The sequence below is a fragment of the Peromyscus eremicus genome, chromosome 7 (genome assembly GCF_949786415.1).
Source record: "Peromyscus eremicus chromosome 7, PerEre_H2_v1, whole genome shotgun sequence".
Taxonomy (NCBI): Eukaryota; Metazoa; Chordata; class Mammalia; order Rodentia; family Cricetidae; genus Peromyscus; species Peromyscus eremicus.
This window is the reverse complement of record NC_081422.1, coordinates 112,375,568-112,400,766: the sequence shown is the minus strand read 5'-3', so window position 1 is coordinate 112,400,766 and position 25,199 is coordinate 112,375,568. Positions and strand designations below refer to the sequence as shown.

The following is a 25,199-nucleotide window of genomic DNA, read 5'->3' as shown; positions in this document are numbered from 1 at the left end:
AACGGAGCTAAAAACAGCTTCCTAATTATCTCTCTCAAATGAACGGCAGCTGCCGGTTTGAGCTACTTGTGGGTTCCTAGTGTGCGTGCTCGACCTGCAGTATGGCGGGAATGAGGCCTCTGCAAGTGGCACATTAAGCTGTGTGGTGGATTTAGCCTTTGCTAGTATAAAACAAAAAAAGAAGTTTCTGGGCTACACGCTGCTTGGATAAAAGCATAGACCCACGATAGCTCCCAGAGCTGGCGGTAAACGTAGCCATGTTGGGAAGCTGAGGTGGGCGGAGCCAGCAGCCACAGCTGCTGCAGTTTAAAGTAATAGATTCACAATAAGACAGATTCAGATGTAATAGTTTACAATGTGTGTAAAATATACGTAGGCTTGAAAGAGACAAAAAAGGTGATATATACAGTTATATAAACAAATACATAGTTTTAAAAAATAAAGTCTTTAAAGAGACAGTAATATTAATTAAAAAAATAAGCCACATAAAGATGAATCTTACACAGAGAATCTGGATTGTGTTGTCTTTGGGTCTTTTAGCTGCAGAAAAACATTTGATCATAAAAGCTGTTGAGTTATGCCAAAATGTATATTTTAAAGGTACCTTGACTTCAAAATTTGGATATAAGGATATGTTGCTTTGGAAAGGAGACTCTGCTTTTGTTTCCACAGAAAGCCAGAGGCTATGGATTTGTTCCAGATTAAGATACATCAGGTTTGACCAGCCAAGACCCCCTGAAAGGTCTCCGATGACACCAAGGCCCAGATGATCCAACATCCAGAATGGTTTCAAGGCAACTGGCTCAGACAATACAGCCTCATGGACTATTCCATAATCCTAAAATTTTCTTTGTGTCCCCATAAGATACAGCACCCCCCTCCAGCAGGAAGTAGTAAGAGAAGCTACGCCCAAATTCCCAAATTATATATAATTTTACTTTGTTAAGGTTAAAACCTTCCTTTTGGGAAAAAAAAAAGAAAAGGGGAAGTGCTGTGGGATGGTCTGTATGACAAGTGTGTTGCTGATTGGTCAATAAATAAATCACTGATTGGCCAGTGGCCAGGCAGGAAGTATAGGTGGGACAAGGAGGAGAATAAAGCTGGGAAGTGGAAGGCTGAGTCAGAGACACTGCCAGCCACCACGATGACAAACAGCATGTGAAGATGCCGGTAATTGGCAAGGTATAGATTAATGGAAATGGATTAATTTAAGCTGTAAGAACAGTTAGCAAGAAGCCTGCCACGGCCATACAGTTTGTAACCAATGTAAGTCTCTGTGTTTACTTGGTTGGGTCTGAGCGGCTGTGGGACTGGCAGGTGATAGAGATTTGTCCTGACTGTGGGCCAGGCAGGAAAACTCTAGCTACACTGCCCTACTCCAGGGCTGAGGGCCTGGGACACACCAGCAATGGCTTAGACATTTCTAAGGTTACCAGGTCTGGGCCTGCCCTCTCGGAAGGCTCCAGAGCGAGGATGAATGTGGAGGCCTTGCCTGGACCCCATTACTCAGAAATCTCTGCTAGAGGACAGCCCACATCCCAGCCTCCCAGAAACCTCTGTGATGCAGCCATGAACTCTCCTGCCCCACCTTTCCCATACACACCCGGGGGCAATGGTAGCCTAGTTACTCTATTCTTGGAGGCCTCAGTTTTCTAGATGTCATAGGAATCTACAGCCTTCCAGACACTCCCTCAGCTTCTCTGCTCAGGTGACCCTGCAGATAAACATAAATTATACACTTCCCATCATGAAGATGGCAAGCTTATTTGCCTAAGTGTCCTCAGCACTAGCCTGCATTTGCCTGACTACATTTCACTGAGACTCATGAAGAAATAAATGCACAAGGGCCAGGTATGGATGGTTCTCCTGCTGACTAAGTCCTGAACTTTGAAATCTCTCTGCAGCCCCTGGCCTTCTCACCTACCCTTCCCACCTCCAACCAGTTAGGCTCCCAGAATGCCATTCAGCACTACTTGAAAAGGCTTTGTGCTCCATGTACTAGGAATCACAAATTCTACAGCCAATTCCACCACTAACCCAGAGACCTAAGGCCATAAAAGGTCATTCTAAGAAGGGAAAGATCTGCTGGATGGTAGTGGCTCACACCTTTAATCCCAGAACTTGAAGACAAGAGGCAAGGGAATCTCTGTGAGTTCAAGGCCAGCTTGGTCTACAGAGCGAGTTCCAGGATAGCCAGGGCTACACAAAGAAACCCTATCTTGAAAAACAAAATAAAATAGAAAGAAAAAAAAGGGAAAGACCCACAGCACAGATTTTTCTGGGTTTTCCACACTGGTTCTACCTTGGGTAGGTCTGTGTTCTTTATAGGACTCAGGAGAAGCAGGACAGAGCATCCATCTTTTCAATCCATGTCCACCCTTGTGACCTTCACTGACTATCTCTGAAGACCTGGGAGCAGTCACACAGCCACAGATGGGACAACCTACTCCCCAAAGCTACAGTAATGGGAAGTCCTCATGCCTGTGCTCATGGCCTCTGGGCAAAGCCAAGCCCTCTGAAGCTGAATGAGCAGCTTTACTGCAGGACCCCAGAGCACCCACCTGTCTTGGGGCTCTGCGGCATCAAGCCACGGGGGTCTGAACTCCCACTGCCAAGACCAGACACCCCACTCTTTTTCAGGAAAACAAAACAAGACACAACATCATGGTGACTAGGGATGTAGTTCAGCTGGTAGAGTGAGTGTGTGCGTACTAAACCCTGGGTTCCATCGTGAGCTGGGCATGTTGGTACATGCCTATAATCTTAGCACTCAAGTGGTGGAGGCAGGAGCATCAGAAGTTCAAGGTCATTCTGGGTAACATGAGACTCTATGTCTATGCTAAACAAATTCAGAACCAATATCTTACAGACACTAAGGGTCTAGTATATAGAGGGCTATGCTACTATATTCAAATACTTAAAATCTTCATTCAAATAAAAACCTAAACACTTGATTTTGCTTTCCTGGTCTTGAGTAGGAGGAATGTCCTAGGCACAAAGCTATGGAAGTGGGCTGGATAGAGCCAAGGACACGGGGCTGGCTCAAGAAGAGCAAACCCAAGAAACATGAGTCACCCGTCTCCATCGAGCAGTCCAGGAAGTACACAGCAGAGGGATCCAGGAGGAGCTGGGGTGACCTCCAGCCTCCTGTGTTCCCAGGAAGACCCTTTCGTACACAATCACAATGGCAGTTGGCCCCAACATCTGGGTGCTCCTGGCCTTGCCCACTTAGTCTCCAGTAGTCCCCACAGTCATGGCCACACAGAGAGGACTCCAGGAGGCAAAGCTGTCTCGGTTACAGAACAGAACGTTTATCCACCTCACAGACACAGGAGAGAAGCAGGATCTGTCACAGTAGCCTGCCTTCTCTGTAACGTGCCCGGCTGTCTGACCCGGGGAAACTGAGGAGGACCTGGAAGGGGGCGGAGACCTCTCCACTGCAGGCAGGTCTGATATGCTTGGCTAGCACCACACACTTTAGTTCAAGTCCTGGGCTCCTCTCTCCAAAGCGGCTGCTTTCACAAACCCTGCCTAAACAGAGGCAATTCCAAGATGAGGAGAAACACGAGCTTCAATACCGGCAGCCTACCCTGAAGCTATGAATTGTGATCGACATTACAAACCCACAGAACTGCATGCTAGGGTAAGCCCTTAGACCGACACAGAACAATGTGTGCACACATTCTTCATAGCAGCTCACTTCTGACCACATGTTGAAGGAAATGTGATTTTCCAAAGCCAGTGATTTCTTTTCCTTTTATTTTTTGCATGTATTAATTACACATCATTTGAAGTTTCATAAAGACAATTGCTTTGGGGTATATTATGTACTTTAATATATTCATCTCCCCCAGTCTCCTTCCTTCCTTCCTTCAGTCTCTCTGTGCTTTCAGATAATACATAGTCATGTATATAACTGTGTGTGTGTGTGTGTGTGTGTGCGCGCGCGCGTGTGTATGTGTGTGTATGTATGTGTGTGTGTATGTGTGTGTGTGTGTGTGTGTGTGTGTGAACAAGGGATGATAAATGACTTAATAATTGAACATTAAACAATGATTTTGGAATCGATGCTTATAGGTATACAGGTGTGTATATAAAGAATTCTAGGACCTAGTTTGTGGCTGTGATAAAAACACTGGCCTAAAACAGCTTGAGGAGGAAAGGGTTTATTTCTTCTTACAGTTAACAGTCTATCATAGAGGGAGGCTGAGGCAGAGACACAGACAAGAACCGAAGCAGGGAGCATGGAGGAGCGCTGCTGACTGGCTTGCTTCCCTGAGCTTGCTTCCCCGGGCTTTCTCAGGATCTTTCTTCTACAGCCCAGGACGCCTGTCCAGGGATGGCACCGCTCACAAGGGGCTAGACCCTCCCACATCCATCAGCAACCAAGAAAACGCCCCCAAACTTGTCTACAAGACAATTGGATAGAAGTCACACCTCAGTGGAGATTCTTTCTGCCTAGTTATGTCTACGTTTGTGCTAATTTGACAAAAACTATGACAACCCACAATTAAGACAAAAGCATGCTGTTCATCTTTATAAGTCTGACTTATTTCACTCAATATGAAGATCTCAGGCTCCATCCATTTTGTATTAAAACAGAATTTCACTTTAAATGGCCCAACTAATATATATGTATATGTATATATATAATATTTGTATTATATGAAGATATATACATATATAAAACTTTCTGTATGTATTCTTTTGATGGGCATCTAGTCTGTCTTATATCTTGGCTCTTTGAACGGTGCCTCAAAGAACATGGACATGCAGATGTCCCTGTGGAATCCTGACTTAGAGTCCTTCGTGTATATAGCTAGGAACAGGATAGCCTACTCATAGGATAGCTCTATTTTTTAGCCTTTGGTGAAGTTAGTGTGTAGGTGTGCCTGTGTGTGCCTGTGTGTGCTGACGCCCTTGCCCATGTGGTCACATGTGGAAGCCAAAGGTTTACTTTCGGTATCTTCTTCTAACACTTTCTACTTTTTTGACAAGATCTCTCAAGGAACTCAGAGCTCACTGATATGGCTAGCATGGCTGGCGAGTGAACTCCCAGCAGCTGTCTGTCTCTGTCCCCGGCCCCCGCACTGGGGTTACACACAGGCACCACCACACCTGGTCTTTACGTGGGTCCTGGGGATCTGAAGTCAGCTCATGCCCGCACAGCAAGCACACTAACCCCAGAGCCTTCTCCTGCTCAAAATTAGTCTTCTTAACACACTGATCTCACAATCGTTCTTCTAGTTGTTCTTAACTCAGCTAGAAAATAACCTATCAGGTCCAGCCTTAAATTATTTCCAAACATCACCAAGGAGCGATAAATCTCTTAGTAACTGAAAATAAGACAGAAATTTAGGAGTCTGTGCTTATCAGCAGACAGGTCTTCAGTAATAAAATGAGTATTTACCTCCCCCCAAAAGGAAGAGAAGATTAACTACCTTCCATTCTATGCACTTCCGTCTACATGGGAAATAAAGAATAATGCTATAAATAGCGAGGTTAGAGAGGAAGAGGAAAAAACTTATCTAAACAATTCCTGAGGAGGCTGTGGCAAGTCCTGAAAGCTGACTGAATAAAGCAATTAAAAAAGAAGAGTATCTGAAGAGGAGAAAAGAGCTATAGAGAATACTTAATAGTTTTGACCTTTTGCATCCACTTTACAGATCAGGGTGCCATTGTTCACAGCCTGTGGTTTACCTACAGCCACAGGGCTCATTAGCCTTGGTCAGCAGTGAAGGGTGGGGCTGCTGGCCTCTCACCCGCTTCTGCGACCTTTCATGCTTGCTTTTCCAAAGGAAGGTTTGCCATCACAGACAAATGGGTTGTTTAAAATGTAGTATATGGCTACAATGGAATAGTATTCTGCCTTGAAATGAAAGAAATTTTGATACATTCTACTACATAGAATATACCCTGAGGCCACTGGGCTAAACGAAGTTAGCAAGTCACGTATTTGTGTACATATTGGATGATTCCACGTGGATGAGGTATCCAGAGTAAGCAAACTCATGGGGAAAAGTGGGCCAGTGGTTGCCAGGGACTGAGGAGGAAAGAGATGGGGAATCAGTGTTGACTGGGGACAGATTCAGATGGGAACCATGAAAGCGTTCTGGAGAGAGGCAGTGGGGACAGCTGCCCAGTGTGAACTGGATTGGGGCATACTTCAAAAATGGTTACAATGTGGTTATGTATATTTTTAACAATAAAAAATTACAAGGAAAGGAGCTGGAGAGACGGCTGGGCTGGTAACAGCAGGTACCCACTGGAGTTAGATTTGCAGTTACAGGGGATCCAGCGCCCCCTCTGGCCACCACAAGCACTGCACTCACATGCACATACCTACCTACTGACACATGTGCACAATTAAAAATAAAATAAATATCTTTTAATTACAAAAAAATTGAATTTTAACCCATTAATAGTTTCTTCCTCTCAGGATCTAGCAAGCAAGATTCTGCCTCCTCCCACTCCAGAAGCATCAGCAAGAAGGCTGCATAATAACGGGTGTGTGTTCAGCTCGGTACCCACTGGGTTCCGTTTCCTCCCTCCAGAAAAAGCAGCCCTGGGCATAAGACAGTCACATTTCAGTGAGAGCTCCAGCTGAGAACTGAATAGGACTCAGTGTTGTGGCTGAAGCGAACATACTCATGAAACAACCAGTGACGAACGGCTGAACTACCAAAACTAAATGTGGCCAAGGTTGTCTGCCCTCCAGAACTGCAGGGCTTGCCTCTAGATTACATCTAACATTTAAAAAAAAAACCTGAAGCACGCCAACGGAAAAGGGCCATATGGTAAAACCTACGCTGCACTGAAAAGGCCAACAAGTCTCCTTGTGCTTAACACATCAACTTCCCCTGAACCTCCATTTTCTCATCTCTACAACTTGGCTGTGAACCCTGACCCCAGCCAGGCAGGGTGACACTGCACTTGTAGCATCCAGGAGACCAAGTCGGGAAGATCACGTGGTCCAAAGCCAGCTCCACTACACGTGAGCTCAGGGCAATCAGGGCCCACACAGCAGGACTCCATCTCATAAAACCACAAGAAAATGCTGACCCAAGACGATGTGATCGTAAGTATGATCACAAATTCCAGAGCCAATCCCAGCTCCCAGCACCCGATAGGTATTTAATAATTGTCAGGTGAATTCCAGTCTGGGCGCTTCCCAGAGAACATTCCTCAAGACAGCCACACAGACAGGCACTTTTAGGATACAGTCTTGGAAAATGTGGACTTCTGAACATTAGAAGATGTCATTTAAATAGTAAACCTGCACAATGTGTGGAAGCTTATTTGATGTATAGAATCTATTTTTGCCCCCAAAGTCCTGGCTCCAAGAAGAAACTTAGAATTCTTGAGTCCCAGGGCCATTTCCAGAGACCTCAGACCTCCTTTCAGCCCTGACTATCCTATGGGGCCACTCTCCTTTTCTCATGTCGTGTGTGTGTGTGTGTGTGTGTGTGTGTGTGTCTGTGTCTGTGTACATGCCCATATGTGTGTGCACTCATGCATGTGGAGGTGAGATGTTAACATCAGGGGTCTTCCTCAGTCACCCTTCACCTGATTCTGACACAGGCCTCTCACTGAACTTGTAGCTCTCCAGATCACCTAGGCTAGCTGGCCAGTGAGCACTGAGTGCCAGGGATCCTCCTGCTTGGGCCTCTTCAGAGCTGGAATACAGGTGTGCGCTTTTAAACTGGCTGTTTTTAATGAGTTCTAGGGGACTGAGTGGGCTTCTCACGCCTATGCAGCAAGCACCTCACCAGAAGAGCCCTCTCTCCAACCCCAGGACCTTCTTCTTAACTGGACAGAATACGGAATAGCATCCTCTTGTTTAACTCACCATATTTATTTGAGGTAATGTTAAGCTCTTTGGAAAGCAGAAAGCCCTGTGTAAAAGCAGGGCTCATTATTTAATAAAAACAGATGGGGTTTCTTCTTGAATTTTTAAATGGATGGGCTCAGCCCTTTACAATTCCTTCTAAAACGAAAGAAAAACCCACCCAAACCTCAACCACTTTTGATTTGTAAATGGATCATGATTGATTTTTATCCCATGTGGGGTCCTGGCCTTCAGCATTAAGGGAAGAAAACCAAACATCTTCACCATCGAATGCTGTGGTCTGATTCTTTCCCTGGGAATGACCACTGCTTAAGAAATGCACATGAGAAATAAAAGGCCAGCTGCCCTGAGAGCATGGCAGTTTTTAAAAATCAACTTTAAAGTACAACCAGATGTGATCGATTCAGACCCCTTCAATCTCAAACTTAAGAACGTTTACACACAACATCAGATCCTTTACAGCAACCAGGGCAGGGAACTTAACAAATGGATTACACAAATAAGACCTTCACAGCTAGTTAAGAAAAGATAATCCAGGCATGGTGGCACACGCCTGTCTGTCATTCCAACAGCTGGGAGGCTGAGGCAAGGGGACAGAGAAGTTCAGACCAGTTCCAGCTTCATAGTGAGGCCTGACTCCACAAACCATTATAGACCTTCCAAGGCTCTGCAGATCACTTTAACAGGACCCAGATCTCCACCCTTAATTATCAGTTCACTAAAAGCGTCCACTGAACACCTTTTGAGGATGTTACATGACTGGAGAGTTAATCAGAAAATTCTCATTTATTGAGCTTGGGACTGTGTTAGGCACTTGAAACACCTCAAATCCCTTGTCAGGAGGTACCAATCTCCCCAGGAGAGGACACAGAAACTTTCCAAGCTTGTGCAAGACCACCTAATTGGAAAGGAGGAACAGACACTTGTCAATCATGTGACTGTTGGGTAGCACCACATCCTGAGATACGGTTGGTACCATCATTGCTACTAACTGCATTTCTTTAAAACAAAACAAACTATATCCATTCATTTGTTTGTTTATTTATTCATTTATTTGTGGGGCAGGGGCATGTGCACATGCTACTGTGCACACGTACATGGAGGTCAAAGGACAACTTATAGGAGTCAGTTCTCTCCTTCCACCACGTGAGGCCTGGTGCTCACTCAGGCTTGGCAGCAAGCGCCTTTACCGGCTGAGCGTCTCACTGGCCCTCTAACTGCACCTCTCAATCCATGAACACTGCTAATTTTACCAGGCTGCTCTCAAGTCACCCCAGACTCATGAGATTTTCCCTGTAACAATAAAAAGATGGGTTGTTAGACATCTCCCGCTGAGCTCTGGCTTCTTGCCTTGCTGGGTTCAAAGATAAAGGATAAAAGAAGTGTCTGTACTTGATTTTATCACATGTACTGACTTAAGTTTTGGGAGGCTTAAAATACTCTGGCGTGGTGGTTGGAGACATAGTTGGAGGATCTGATACCTCTGACCTCCAGGGGCACCTGCACTCACATGCACATACCCACACACAGACACATGATTAAAAATAAAATAAATTTAAAAAAACGTTTCTGGTGTATTTAACAGTCACTAATGTTTAATAGTGCTCACTCAATTTTTCTGGTAATCTCCCCAAGTCATCCCCCTTTGTTCTTATCTTCTCCCACACTCTGACAAAGACGGCATACGGGCATAATGATACTGTCCTCATATGACACAAATGTAAACTTAACGTGTTGCTGAAGGGATGCGCAGTGAGTTTATCTTACTTTATGTCCTACTCTTTTTTATTTCCAATTCCTTCTGTATTTCCTGGTTCCAACAGGATATTTTGGTAGCCTCTCCCATCCAACAGGAAGCACCTGAGAAGCCATGAGGAAAATGTCCTGTGCCAAACCCAAGACCAGTATTTTTTAAGAAATCAAAAGCTTTAGGGTCAGGAGAGATGGCTCAGTGGTTAAGAGTGTGTGTGCTGCTCTCACAGAGAACCCAATTCAGGTGACTCAAAGCCACCTGTAAATTCAGCTACAGGGAATCTGATGCCCCCTTCTGGCTTTCCTGGACACCTTCACTCATATGCACACGCACGCGCACACATGCACACACACACACACACACACACACACACACACACACACACACACTTAAAAATAAAATCTCTCTGGGTTTTTTTTTTTTGAGACAGGGTTTTTGTGTGTATCCCTGGTTGTCTTGGAACTCACTCTGTAGACCAGGCTGGCCTCCAACTCAGGGATCCACCTGCTTCTGCCTCTCGAAAGCTGGGATTAAAGGTATGTGCCACCACCTCCTACCAATAAATTCTTTTTTAAAATACAAAAAAAAAAAAGCTCAAGACACTTGGAACACAAAGGGACTTTACCAAACTAACCCCCACTCTCCCTAAGGCTGCACTGTGGACCCTCAGGAAAGCCCACTAGGAGCCACCACAGCAGAACAACAGGGGCTTTCTGAGCACTGCCACCTGAGCTCTCTCGGGAGCTCCCCATAACAACCGGAGAGGAGTGGAGGCAAGCCAGCATCCACTCCCACTGCAGGGCAGGCAGCAGCTTTAACTGCGCCAAGGAGGGGGCAGAGTGGCGGATAGCCTCCATCAAGCCTCAGCAGTGCCTGCAATGTCACCGTTGTACAGAAAGTGACCTGGAAGCCAGGGTCTCTCCAGCCCCTGCCCTGTGCTGGCTGCTGTGACTTACCGCAGAGTTCCTCTGCCCCTCACTTCCCTGACTGACGCAGACTGTAAGCCTTAAGCAGATTTCGATTTCCACAATCACACAATATTCCTGCCTTAATGCCTCCTTGAGCATGGATGCAGCTCAAGCCCTTGGGGAGAGTTTCCCAACAGAGCATGTATAGGTTGAGAATTCAGTCTCACACAGTACCAATGTTCAAACATGAAGTTTCCTATGCTCTCTCCTGCAAGCAGGAGATTTCTGTTTTTAACCCAATTTTTAATTATTGTAAAAAATAAGTTTAATTATGACATATTCAAGCATGTAATTTTTAATATTCATGTGTGTGCATTCTGCATATGTGGGTATGCATGTTTTCATGGACTTATGTGTATGTGAATGCATGTCAAGATCCAAGATTAGTGTCAGGAATCATCCTCAAGTGCTTTTCTGCCTCTCAGTCAAACCCAGAGCTCATCACAAGAGCTAGTCTCGCTACTCATTTTTCTGTGGGGACCCCTCCGTCTCTGCCTTCCAGGGTTGTGCCACACTCACCTGGTGTTTATATGGGGACCTGGACTCTGGTCCTCGTGCTTGGGCAGCAGGCACTTTGATGACTGAGCCACCTCCCCATCCCTCACACATGGATTAGTACACACTTGTATCCCTCCATCCCTCACACATGGATTAGTACACACTTGTATCCCTCCATCCCTCATGCATAGATTAGTACACACTTGTATCCCTCCATCCTTCACACATGGATTAGTACACACTTGTATCCCTCCATCCCTCACACATGGATTAGTACACACTTGTATCCCTCCATCCCTCACACATGGACTAGTACACACTTGTATCCCTCCATCCTTCACACATGGATTAGTACACACTTGTATCCCTCCATCCCTCACACATGGATTAGTACACACTTGTATCCCTCCATCCCTCACGCATGGATTAGTACACACTTGTATCCCTCCATCCCTCACACATGGACTAGTACACACTTGTATCCCTCCATCCCTCATGCATGGATTAGTACACACTTGTATCCCTCCATCCCTCACATGGATTAGTACACACTTGTATCCCTCCATCCCTCACACATGGATTAGTACACACTTGTATCCCTCCATCCCTCACATGGATTAGTACACACTTGTATCCCTCCATCCCTCACACATGGATTAGTACACACTTGTATCCCTCCATCCCTCACATGGATTAGTACACACTTGTATCCCTCCATCCCTCACACATGGATTAGTACACACTTGTATCCCTCCATCCCTCACATGGATTAGTACACACTTGTATCCCTCCATCCCTCACACATGGACTAGTACACACTTGTATCCCTCCATCCCTCACATGGATTAGTACACACTTGTATCCCTCCATCCCTCACACATGGACTAGTACACACTTGTATCCCTCCATCCCTCATGCATGGATTAGTACACACTTGTATCCCTCCATCCCTCACATGGATTAGTACACACTTGTATCCCTCCATCCCTCACACATGGATTAGTACACACTTGTATCCCTCCATCCCTCACATGGATTAGTACACACTTGTATCCCTCCATCCCTCACACATGGATTAGTACACACTTGTATCCCTCCATCCCTCACACATGGACTAGTACACACTTGTATCCCTCCATCCCTCATGCATGGATTAGTACACACTTGTATCCCTCCATCCCTCACATGGATTAGTACACACTTGTATCCCTCCATCCCTCACACATGGATTAGTACACACTTGTATCCCTCCATCCCTCACATGGATTAGTACACACTTGTATCCCTCCATCCCTCACACATGGATTAGTACACACTTGTATCCCTCCATCCCTCACATGGATTAGTACACACTTGTATCCCTCCATCCCTCACACATGGACTAGTACACACTTGTATCCCTCCATCCCTCACATGGATTAGTACACACTTGTATCCCTCCATCCCTCACACATGGATTAGTACACACTTGTATCCCTCCATCCCTCACACATGGACTAGTACACACTTGTATCCCTCCATCCCTCACACATGGACTAGTACACACTTGTATCCCTCCATCCCTCACATGGATTAGTACACACTTGTATCCCTCCATCCTTCACACATGGATTAGTACACACTTGTATCCCTCCATCCCTCACACATGGATTAGTACACACTTGTATCCCTCCATCCCTCACATGGATTAGTACACACTTGTATCCCTCCATCCCTCACACATGGATTAGTACACACTTGTATCCCTCCATCCCTCACATGGATTAGTACACACTTGTATCCCTCCATCCCTCACACATGGACTAGTACACACTTGTATCCCTCCATCCCTCACATGGATTAGTACACACTTGTATCCCTCCATCCCTCACACATGGATTAGTACACACTTGTATCCCTCCATCCCTCACATGGATTAGTACACACTTGTATCCCTCCATCCCTCACACATGGACTAGTACACACTTGTATCCCTCCATCCCTCACATGGATTAGTACACACTTGTATCCCTCCATCCCTCACACATGGATTAGTACACACTTGTATCCCTCCATCCCTCACACATGGACTAGTACACACTTGTATCCCTCCATCCCTCACACATGGACTAGTACACACTTGTATCCCTCCATCCCTCACATGGATTAGTACACACTTGTATCCCTCCATCCTTCACACATGGATTAGTACACACTTGTATCCCTCCATCCCTCACACATGGACTAGTACACACTTGTATCCCTCCATCCCTCACACATGGATTAGTACACACTTGTATCCCTCCATCCCTCACACATGGATTAGTACACACTTGTATCCCTCCATCCCTCACATGGATTAGTACACACTTGTATCCCTCCATCCCTCACACATGGACTAGTACACACTTGTATCCCTCCATCCCTCACACATGGACTAGTACACACTTGTATCCCTCCATCCCTCACACATGGACTAGTACACACTTGTATCCCTCCATCCCTCACATGGATTAGTACACACTTGTATCCCTCCATCCTTCACACATGGATTAGTACACACTTGTATCCCTCCATCCCTCACACATGGATTAGTACACACTTGTATCCCTCCATCCCTCACACATGGATTAGTACACACTTGTATCCCTCCATCCCTCACATGGATTAGTACACACTTGTATCCCTCCATCCCTCACACATGGACTAGTACACACTTGTATCCCTCCATCCCTCACACATGGACTAGTACACACTTGTATCCCTCCATCCCTCACGCATAGATTAGTACACACTTGTATCCCTCCATCCCTCACATGGATTAGTACACACTTGTATCCCTCCATCCCTCACACATGGACTAGTACACACTTGTATCCCTCCATCCCTCACATGGATTAGTACACACTTGTATCCCTCCATCCTTCACACATGGATTAGTACACACTTGTATCCCTCCATCCCTCACACATGGATTAGTACACACTTGTATCCCTCCATCCCTCACACATGGATTAGTACACACTTGTATCCCTCCATCCCTCACATGGATTAGTACACACTTGTATCCCTCCATCCCTCACACATGGACTAGTACACACTTGTATCCCTCCATCCCTCACACATGGACTAGTACACACTTGTATCCCTCCATCCCTCACACATGGATTAGTACACACTTGTATCCCTCCATCCCTCACATGGATTAGTACACACTTTTATCCCTCCATCCCTCACACATGGACTAGTACACACTTGTATCCCTCCATCCTTCACACATGGATTAGTACACACTTGTATCCCTCCATCCCTCACACATGGATTAGTACACACTTTTATCCCTCCATCCCTCACACATGGACTAGTACACACTTGTATCCCTCCATCCCTCACACATGGACTAGTACACACTTGTATCCCTCCATCCCTCACACATGGATTAGTACACACTTGTATCCCTCCATCCCTCACACATGGACTAGTACACACTTGTATCCCTCCATCCCTCATGCATAGATTAGTACACACTTGTATCCCTCCATCCCTCACATGGATTAGTATACACTTGTATCCCTCCATCCCTCACACATGGACTAGTACACACTTGTATCCCTCCATCCCTCACACATGGACTAGTACACACTTGTATCCCTCCATCCCTCACACATGGATTAGTACACACTTGTATCCCTCCATCCCTCACACATGGACTAGTACACACTTGTATCCCTCCATCCCTCATGCATAGATTAGTACACACTTGTATCCCTCCATCCCTCACATGGATTAGTACACACTTGTATCCCTCCATCCCTCACACATGGACTAGTACACACTTGTATCCCTCCATCCCTCACACATGGACTAGTACACACTTGTATCCCTCCATCCCTCACACATGGACTAGTACACACTTGTATCCCTCCATCCCTCACATGGATTAGTACACACTTGTATCCCTCCATCCTTCACACATGGATTAGTACACACTTGTATCCCTCCATCCCTCACACATGGATTAGTACACACTTGTATCCCTCCATCCCTCATGCATGGACTAGTACACACTTGTATCCCTCCATCCCTCACACATGGATTAGTACACACTTGTATCCTTCCATCCCTCATGCATGGACTAGTACACACTTGTATCCTTCCATCCCTGACACATGGACTAGTACACACTTGTATCCCTCCATCCCTCATGCATGGACTAGTACACACTTTTTTTTGGTTTTTTGAGACAGGGTTTCTCTGTGTAGCTTTGTGCCTTTTCCTGGAACTCACTTGGTAGCCCAGGCTGGCCTTGAACTCACAGAGATCCGCCTGCCTCTGCCTCCCGAGTGCTGGGATTAAAGGTGTGCGCCACCACCGCCCGGCTGGACTAGTACACACTTGTATTCCTCCATCCCTCACACATGGATTAGTACACACTTGTATCCCTCCTCTCGCTCCCCTCCCACATCCCCTCCCCATTCCCGCTGGTTCCCTTGCAGTCCTCACATGCTCCCCTCTCTCTCTTCTTTACACCCCCACGCCCCATCGCCCTCTCTTGGACTGTGTCTGTGGGATTTTGTCTATCTGATGGCTGTAGGGCACTTAACAAAACTAAATGGGCTCTGTTCCTGAAACACAAGTCAGTCACCTTACAATGACAATAAATCTTGCTTAGTGCCTAGCTCACTGGCATAAAAGAAGCATATCACCATATGTAATATGCTCAGCACGTACCATGTTAGCAGATATATGCTAGACATTGCTCTAAGAAATCAAAAGTATGATCACTTAAGCTAGACACAGAATTTAAATCCTCATCCACTGTCACAGTGTTAATGAGAGAGAGGACTTCAGACTCTGGCATCTGGGGTCCTGAGCTTTGTTCCAGCCACTGTGTGACTCACCTTCCACACAGTGAATCACCGAATGAATTCTCCAACTTGCATAATCACGCTTATCTGCATAACCATGCTTATCTCTCTGGACCTTGATACGCCTCAAAAGCCTGTCTAGATGACATCTGAAAGGTTCTGTTAAACACTAAATGCTTCCATTGTCCTTAACCATAATGTGATTCCCCACCTGGAACAGGGAGCTTGCGTCACTGAGAATTTCCACATTAAGAGAAAATAATGGTTGTTTTAGGAGCCCAAGTTGGCTTCATTTAGACCACAAAACAGGGAAGCAGAGGTCTCCAAAACCAACAGTACAGGCAAGGGCCCTCTCACTGTGCCCTGCCTCCACCTAATCCCGCCTCACCAGCCCAGTCTTCTAGAGAGATCTGAGCATCACCAGCCCTCTCATCTTACAGATCCAAGAACACAGAACCATTGTCCAGTTCTCAGTTTTCCTAAGCAGCTGCTCTTCATCCCGGGACTCCCTAGACCAGCCCCACTCTTTCTGTTTTCTTTGCCAAAGTACAAATTAGAATGCATGTCTGTCCTTAAGGAAGAAAGTCAGGTGGGAGCAAAACCATCTTGCTAATTTCTTCTCTGGCTCCATCTGATCAATGTGGAGTCAAGAAATAACCAAAGCATGAGAACTCAGAATTCCTGGGCTGAGCCCTGCATCAGTTAGCTACCTCTGCATAACAACTGTGATTCTTCACAGCAAATGATAACGAATGCTGATTTCTTGGCTACAAGTCGAGGTCAGGTCTGTTCTATGTGTTTGTGTTTTGGGACTAGTGAGTTGTGTGGGATTTGGAGAGTGCTGAGATGGGTGCGTAGGAAACCGATATCCCGGCATGGTGCTCATAGGATCCAACCCTTGACTGATGACATTTATTTATTTATTTATTCATTCATTCATTCATTCATTCATTCAATTGAGAAAGGGGCTCACGTACCCTAGCTGGCCTGGAGGATAAAAACCCTAGGGCTTCACGCATGCTGGCAATCACTCTACCAGCTGAGCTCCGCCCCTGGCTAGGTCACCACCATTTTAAGATGAAGTTTTTCTTCCCATTAGGACAATATGGAGGTGAACAGGGCCAGAGTTCAGCTTTCCCGTCTGGCCCAGCCCAAGCCAACCAGATGCTGAAGCAGAGAAGGGAGGCAGCTATGAATATGGCCCATCCTCACCCAGAAGAGAGCGCATGCCTCCTGTCACGTCCCTGCTGGCCTTTCTGTAGGGAACAGCTCACAGAACATCCTGCTTGGGCCTTCTGAGTTCCCAACAGTGTCCTGGGATCCCCCGTATGAGACAAAAATAACTTACAATGTCCAGACGGTGTCAGAACCCTCTTGATGGCCACAAGGGCAAAACCTAAGAAAGCTCAGGGAAGTACAAGGCAGTGTGGACCCAGGCCAGTGAGGCCTCTTTTCCAACTAGGGAGAGATGACTAGAAACCAAGGAGCCTGGCACTTAGGGAGGGAGTTGGCTCAGCTCACCAGAACCGGGCTAGGAGAGGAGGGCGTGCATGCCACCGGGACGCACCCAAAGCTCAGATACAACGGGCTAAACAACGACTAAGTCTTGTCCAAGAACTTGCAGTTGTAAGCAGGGCACCGTAGAAGACCCCAAGGGCCCTGTGTTCTCACAGCACATCCTGTGGAGCTCACTGATCTCAGGAGGCAGCATGTAAAATGGACCTGACTGAACCTGCAGTCAGAGCCCACCAAGCTCTGCTGATCCCAGCCTGTGTGGAGTTGTGCAAGTGAAAAAAAACAAAAACAAAAACAATGTTTACTATCGTGTGGCATGAAAATGTGTTGTTACAAAGTGATAGCAGACTGATACCAAGTGTTCCTCAGACCCAAGCACTGTGCCTCTGTCCAGTTGCAGGACACTCAATGACAGTCAGAAGTAGGATATCATAAGATGACCGGATAAGTGGGGCTGGGTGTTCAACTTCTGCCACACCACTGCTTTATGGACACTGGACTGTCCCTTTCCCCAGCCTAGAACATTTAGGAGTTATGTGGAAGTCCTGGCATTGCAGTGGTGCTGTGGACAAGTTCTTGACCTTTCTGAGAAGGGAACTCAGGTCCAGAAAAGGACAGTAAGTTTCCCAAGACCCTACAGCGATTGTCAGTTCCAGGAACCTAAGGGAAGCTCTGGATTACTCGGCTAAAGCTTATCTCTGGGACTTCGTAAAGAGCACCATGGGTTCTGTGGCAGAAACAGGCAGGGCTGGACAGGGCCTGAACCACTGTCCCCTCTGTAGTTGCCTCTTCCCTGGACATGACTTTGATGCCAGGATCAATCTCGGGACAGATAACCCCATTCTCATGTCAGCGTGTGGAAAGCCAGGGGAATGCTAAGGTGATGGTGTGGAAGGACGGGGCTGGGGGCGTCTGGGGCTCCCCAGTAAGGAGGGCGCTGAGGAGGACTGAGCCCCACTCACCTTCATAGCAGGGGATCAGCACCCTGCCTTTGGCCTGGAGGTTGGACGGGATGAGGTAGCAGAATCCGTGGGGCAGGATGTGGTCTGTTTCATAGTAGATGTTCTTCCAACGATGGGCACAGGCCTAAAGGACAGAGAGGGAACAAGAACAAAAAGTTCACACCAAGGTGTCAGAAAAATGGAATGAAGGAGAATCAGCTCCAGGAGGCCACTGGGAGAAGAGAGATGGTGAGAAAAAAAAAAAAAAAAAAAAAAAGACTACCATAGCTGAAACCGAGTGTGGGGTGGAAGGAAGGAAGACAGCTGACTGAAGTGAGAGAAGCAGTTTCTAGGCAGAGGGCAGAGAGTGGCACCTCCTCTCCACACTGGGCACAAGAGGAAGAAGTTCCCAGAAAGAGGAGCATTTGGTGCAAAGGACCCGAGAATTGAGATAGGTTTGGAGGTTGCAGGGGAAGACTGGTGAGCAGGGAGGTCTAAAGAGGAGGCGAGGGAGCCAGGCCCCTCAGGTGATGGGGAGGATGGATTTTGTGGACAGAGTGGTGGCTGATTTCAGTGGGTGGGCGATGGCAAACCAGGCAACAGCTTCCTCAGGTGTGTGGTGGGGTCCTATTTACAGTTTGGAAGTTTCCCTCATCTGCCATGGAGACTGCAGGTAGACAGGATGGAAGTGGGTAGCCCTGGGAGAGATGCTTGCCTGGACCATGACAGGGCATGGAAACGAGAAAAGGGGAGGAGACAACTAACAGAAGGGAGGAAGGGCAGGGTGACAAGGCATTGGGAAGAGGAGAAACTATTCTTTGATTTTACCTGCAGAGACACTCAGCAGCACACACCTCCTTAACTGGAAGTAGATGTTTGCTGCTGGTCCTTCTGGTGTTGAGTAATACATATCTCAACTGAACACTTAACGAGCTTTGCTAAGTGCACACCACTGTGTCCCCAAACCCTTAGTAAAGATGGCTCCCCAGTGCCAGGCAGTGGTTGCCTTTCACAGGCTAGTCAGAAGCAGCCCTGGGGGGAGAGACCTAAGACAAGAAGGAGCGGCAGAGTGCGGAGCAGAGGGAAGGCTCAGGGCAGAGGGCAGATGAAGCAGAGTACCGTGTAAATGAGGCTATGAGGAGAACCTTAGGGGCAGGTGGCCCCCAGCCAGCTTTCCAGAGTAGCTTTTCAGTGCTGGCGGCAAACGTCTAAGGAGACACTGAGGCTGACCAGTTTCTATTACGAGAACCAGAGCCACCAGCCAGAGCACAGACCTGGCTCATCCTGTCCTGCAGAATGTGCTCCCTGCTTTGTGCTGGGATGTGACCTCTGGTGTGACCTCTTTGTACTGGATGTGACCCTGGGGCTTCTCCAGGGGAAAGGTACCAGGCTTAGGGGGAATGCACAGCCCAGCCCCTCCTCCTGAGTGAGAACCACTTACTCTGGTATCAGCTCACTTTGTTCTGGACAGTGGACGTATTTTCTTAAAATAATGAACTTGAAAATAAAAAGAGACTCTAATGTCTTTGTGAGTGTAAAATAATCAGATTCTAATGTCTTATTTGTGTGTGTGTGTGTGTGTGTGTGTGTGTAGACCAGACCTCTACCTCAAGTTTCATTCCTGAAGACATCTTCTATCCAGTTATTTTGTGACAGTGTCTTCATTTTTACCTGGAACTCGCCAATTCAGCTTGGGGACCAGCTGGCCACCAAATCCCAGGGAACCGCCCGACTCAACCTCCTCAGTGCTGGGACTGAAGTCCCTTCTACCAGGCTGGTTTTTTTATACGGTGCTGAGGATCAGACTCAGGTCCTTGGGCTTGCCCACCAGGCACTTCATGGTCTGAGAGCCCTCCCCAGGCAGTTTGCTTCCTTTACACACTGTTTCAGTGAGTCATGGCATTCAGCAAGCTGCTGGTCTGCCTTTGACATCTACCATCGGGGAGGAGATGACAGAATCCTCACTTTCTGATTTGACTTTTGTGATGGTTTGAATAAGAATGGCCCTCACAGGCTCCTGTATTTGAATGCTTAGTCACCAGGGAGTGGAACTGTTTGAGAAGGATTATAAGGATCAGAAGTTGTGGCCCTGTTGGAGGGAAGTGCATAACTGGGGGTGGGCTTTGAGGTTTCAAAAGCCCATGATAAGCCAGAGTCTCTCTCTGCCTGAAGATCAGAATGTAGCTCTCAGCTACTGCTCCAGCACCTGCCTATCACCATGCTGTCCTCCATGCTTAAAATTCTGAAACCATAAGCAAGCCCTCAATTAAATGCTTTCTTTTATAAGAGTTGCCTTGGTCATGGTGTCTCTTCATAGCAATGAAACAGTGACTAAGATAAATTCTTAAATTTTTAAAAATGTATTATTATTGTGTGAGAATGAAGGTGAGTCGGGGCTTTGCCCTGTGTGTGGAGTTCAGAGGATAACTTTGTGTAGCCAGTTGTCTCCTCCTACCGTTATGTGGCTCCAGGGACCGAACTCAGGTCACCAAGTTTGCATGGCGAGCACTTTTACCCACCGAGCCGTCTCACTGGCCCAGAATTCTTGTTTCCTTTATGGATCGCTGAGCAGCACAGGGTGGCTGAGTGACAGAGTGCTGAGAACAGGACTGGAGCATGCTGTTCCTGAGTCTCATCTCTCTGTAAAACCTTTTCCATTCTGAGATTCCTGACTCCAGCCCGAGAAGCAGGGCCATTGGGTGTTCCTGTAGCCCTTCCCATGAAGCCCTCGCACCTAGCTGGAATGAGACACCCAAGGCCTCCCAGTGCTGGCTCTTCCCCATCTCACTGGATGAAAAGATCATTGTCATCTCTGCTCTTCTGCCCTCCGATCAAGCTGCCACCAGGGCCCCTGACAAGCCACTCTGCCCAGAAGCAAAAGAGGGCACACTCACCATGACACAGTCAGCATGGCACTGGAGATCTGAGCGTGCCCACATGCATGTCTGAGATAGTCAATGACAGATCAACCAGCTGTTGCTCCTACTTCACACTATCTTCTTGCCTCCCCATGTGATACTTGTTTTATGCAACAACAACAAAAAAAACTAAACAAACAAAAAAAACCTCCCACACATTTCTCATTTCTCAGCAGATGGAAACAGCATGCAGTGAGAAACAGGAAAGACCATGAGGATAATTACCTCACACTTCCACATAGAGATATCTCTCGCGTGTGTGGTACTCTACCTCCTTGAGACAGGGTCTCTCACTGAAGCCCTGGTTTCAGCTAGGCTGTCTGTCCAGAAAGTTCCCAGAATCTGACTCTCTGCTCTCCACCCCCATGCAGGGACTACAGGTATGCATGGTCATACATGGTTTTTGACATGGGTGCTGTGGATTCGAACTCAGGTCCTGACACTTGCAGAGCCATCTCCCCAGCCCTACATACTTTAAATCATCTCTACACTTATAATGACAACGCAAACACTACAGAAATTGTCATATCATGCTGTTCAGGGAGTTCAGGGAGCAATGACGGGAAGGTCTGTCCATGCTCAGCACATAGGCAGACTAAAAAAATCATTTTGATCACAATTAATTAAACCCAAAGATACCAGATCCACAGCCCATGGGTAGGAAGGGCTGGATCCACAGACATGGAACCTGTGGATATAAAGAGCTGACTGACTGATTTTTCTGTGGGGTGGAAGGAAGTTACTTCTTGCAGTCTCCAAATTTGAGTCGCTTAGATCACCCAGTTCATGGGTAAATGGGCTTTACTCTAGTGGAAGGACTCAGTCCGCATCTTGAGAGCCTTTGCTACCTATCACATCCTGAGCCGGAGAGGCCAAGTTTGTCGTGGTGTGGTCCGGCAGCCAGCTGTACACATGGACAGCGTCACTCAATGTTTATTATATCGTCTGCTTTCCATCCCATAAACTGTTTAGGAGTGACCTTGGAGAATCCCTAGGAGACCTAAATACTGCATTCTACATTCATCTAATTTACAGTATTCTGGGAGGAGAGAGATCAAAGGTCAAAGACGGGCCCCACTCCAGAAAACAGAAAGGGACTCTGAACATAAATTATGAGAAGAAAACACTGTGTTTAGCCTGATTATCATCATGCACACATATCAGTCTGACCTGCATCCTGTGTAAAAAGAGCAGGATTCTGCGAAACTGCAAAGCAGCATGACTTGATCGACTTGGGAGTGAGTTGGAGGGAAGGGAAGAGGGCAGTGAAGACCAGAAAAGCAGAGAATGCCTGGCAAGCGGCCAGACCTGCTTTGGATTGTGGGAGTAGTTCAGAGGTACAGTGTGTGACTAGGAGTGTGAACAAGGTACAGTGTGTGACTAGGAGTGTGAACAAGGTACAGTGTGTGATGAGGAATGTGAGCAAGGTACAGAGTGTGATGAGGAGTGTGAGCAAGGTACAGAGTGTGATGAGGAGTGTGAGCAAGGTACAGTGTGTGATGAGGAGTGTGAACAAGGTACAGTGTGTGATGAGGAGTGTGAGCAAGGTACAGAGTGTGATGAGGAGTGTGAGCAAGGTACAGTGTGTGATGAGGAGTGTGAACAAGGTACAGCGTGTGATGAGGAGTATGCACAAGATACAGTGTGTGACTAGGAGTGTGAACAAGGCCTGGGTTTGAGATGAGGGAAGAAAGAAGAAGAGGAGGAGAAGGGGGAAGAGAAAGTGGAAACAGCATGGAGGAGAAGGAAGAGACTAAGGAAGAGGAAGAGAAAAGAAGGAAGAGGAGAAGGAGAGAGAGGAGGAGAGGAAGGAAGAGAGGGAGAAGAGGAAGGAAGAGAGGGAGAGGAGGGGGAGGAGGTCATCCAGGAGGCAATAATCTGTTTAAATTCAGCATCCAAATCACCCTAGGAAAGGGCTGAAGACCCACCATCACCCCAAATCTTAGCCTCTCACACATCTCAGGTTAGAAGGATGGATTTTCCTCCCGAGGAAGAAAATGTCCAATTTCCTTCAAAGGCCTTCTTTGTTGTGTGAACACAGCATTCCTTTCTGGAGGGTGACTTGGTCACAAATGCCTGTCTGTCCCTGCCGCCCTCACACACCTGCACTGACTGCACAGAAGGACAAGCCTTTGTCATGCTTCCAGGTCCACCGTGCACAGCCAGGCCACACCATGGCCACTAAGACATGTGTGGTGGGCACAGGATAAAATTGAGGCTGGGATGCCACCCCGGAGCAGGTGGCAGCCTGGGAGGCCCAGGAGAAGTTTCTGGGGTGGTAGGTGCTGGGAATATTGTTTGGCAGCTGTTGACCTAAGGAAAGCTCAGCAGAGTGTGTTCTCACGGCTTCTGCACTTTTTTGCATATCTCAGCGGAGCCCTCATCCACACGCACACACCAGACCAGGAAACAGCGACAGGGATACTCACAGGAACATCCCCGGGGGTTCTGAAGAAAATGGACATAAGGGAAGTAGACCGATGAGAGGGAGAGAGCCCTGACATGCCGAAAGGAAACAGCAGTTAGAGCCGGAAGACACTGCTTCCACCCAGAAAAACTCTGAGCAGTTTAGATACAGTTTGTTATCTGAGGCTTGGCAGCTCTGATGAGGAGAGACAGTGGTTCTGAATGTTCTAGCTGCCATCCAAGGTAGGTGTGTGTGAGTGAGTGTGTGTACCTGTGCGCGCGCGTGCATATGGAGGCCAGAGGTCCATATAGAGCATCTCCCTCCACTGCTTCTCAGCTTTATTTTTTGAAACAGAAGCTCTCAGTGAACCTGGAGCTCGCCAGTTTGACCTGGCTGGCCGGCCAGTGAGCTCCAAGGGTCCAGTGTCCCTGTCTCCCAGGGCGACGGTAACAGACGTGAGTGGCTGTGCCTGGCTTCATGGTGCTGGTGAGCTGGACTCAGGCCCTCACACTTGCTTGCATGGCATCACTGACTAAGCCATCTCCAGCCTGCCTCCCCTGCTCTTGAGAAGACCATCTCAGTACTCTATGGGTGCAGAGCAGAGTGAGAATGAAAGGAACTCGCCTTCAGTCCTGATGCAGCATCTGTTTCAGGGATCATTCGGTCCCTGGGGAAACTGGAAGACACCACATTATCCACAGAGCCAAGAGGGGCAGCCACTGAGCTAGTCAGCCTGACGAGCTAGCTTGACATCTTGGGTCTTGCCAGCTTTGGTCCAGATATGGCCATTTGGCATTGAGACAATTCACTCTGTCACAGCTCTCCAAGTCCCCCTCCATTCTTTGCTTTGAAATCCATACCAGGTTCTCTTTCAAAGCAGCCATCCCGCCTCCCCCACCCCAATACCCCATCCTTGAAATCAAAGGTGGTATCCCTAGGGAGACAGGTCTCATCCTGTGCTACAAGGTACTCCTAGGGGCTCAAAATGCCTTCTCTACCTTTAATTAAAAAAAATAATACTTGTCTCCCAGAAAGATTTCACAGATGAAAGTGAGACATTAAAGAAAAAGAAAATGGATTTAAGTAACATGCACACACACACACACACACACACACACACCTGAAAACATCATGAAATATCACCTCACACTCTTTAGGGTGGCCACTGTTTAAAAAGGAAATGGAGTGTGCTGGGAGTGTGGCTCAGTAACAAGAACATGTGCTCAGCATGCGTGAGACTTGGACTCTATCTTCAGTACCACAGGACAAGAACAGCAAGCAAAAGAACAAATGTACCTGGAACTTTCTGCATGCTGGCCAAACTCAAAATGGTTCATGCACTTTAGAGGGACAAAGTCTTTCTAACAATAAAAAGTAAAATTACCATGTGGTCTGATAATCCCACTTCCACATATATGCCCAGAAGAAATTAAAAATGAGGTCTCAAATCTTTGTTGATGTTTATAGCAACATTATTCATAATGTCAAGGAGCTAGGAGCCAC

At 47.1% G+C, this 25,199-nt stretch overlaps 1 protein-coding gene across 1 annotated transcript in view; it reads right to left on the bottom strand.

Moving 5' to 3' along the window:
* Itga9 (integrin subunit alpha 9) overlaps positions 1-25,199 on the bottom strand; it is a 311,746-nt gene that overhangs the window by 264,258 nt on the left and 22,289 nt on the right. The window contains exon 4 of the mRNA XM_059268864.1: positions 18,393-18,516. Within this exon, the coding sequence (XP_059124847.1) occupies positions 18,393-18,516 (124 nt within the window). The remainder of the gene's footprint in view (positions 1-18,392; positions 18,517-25,199) is intronic.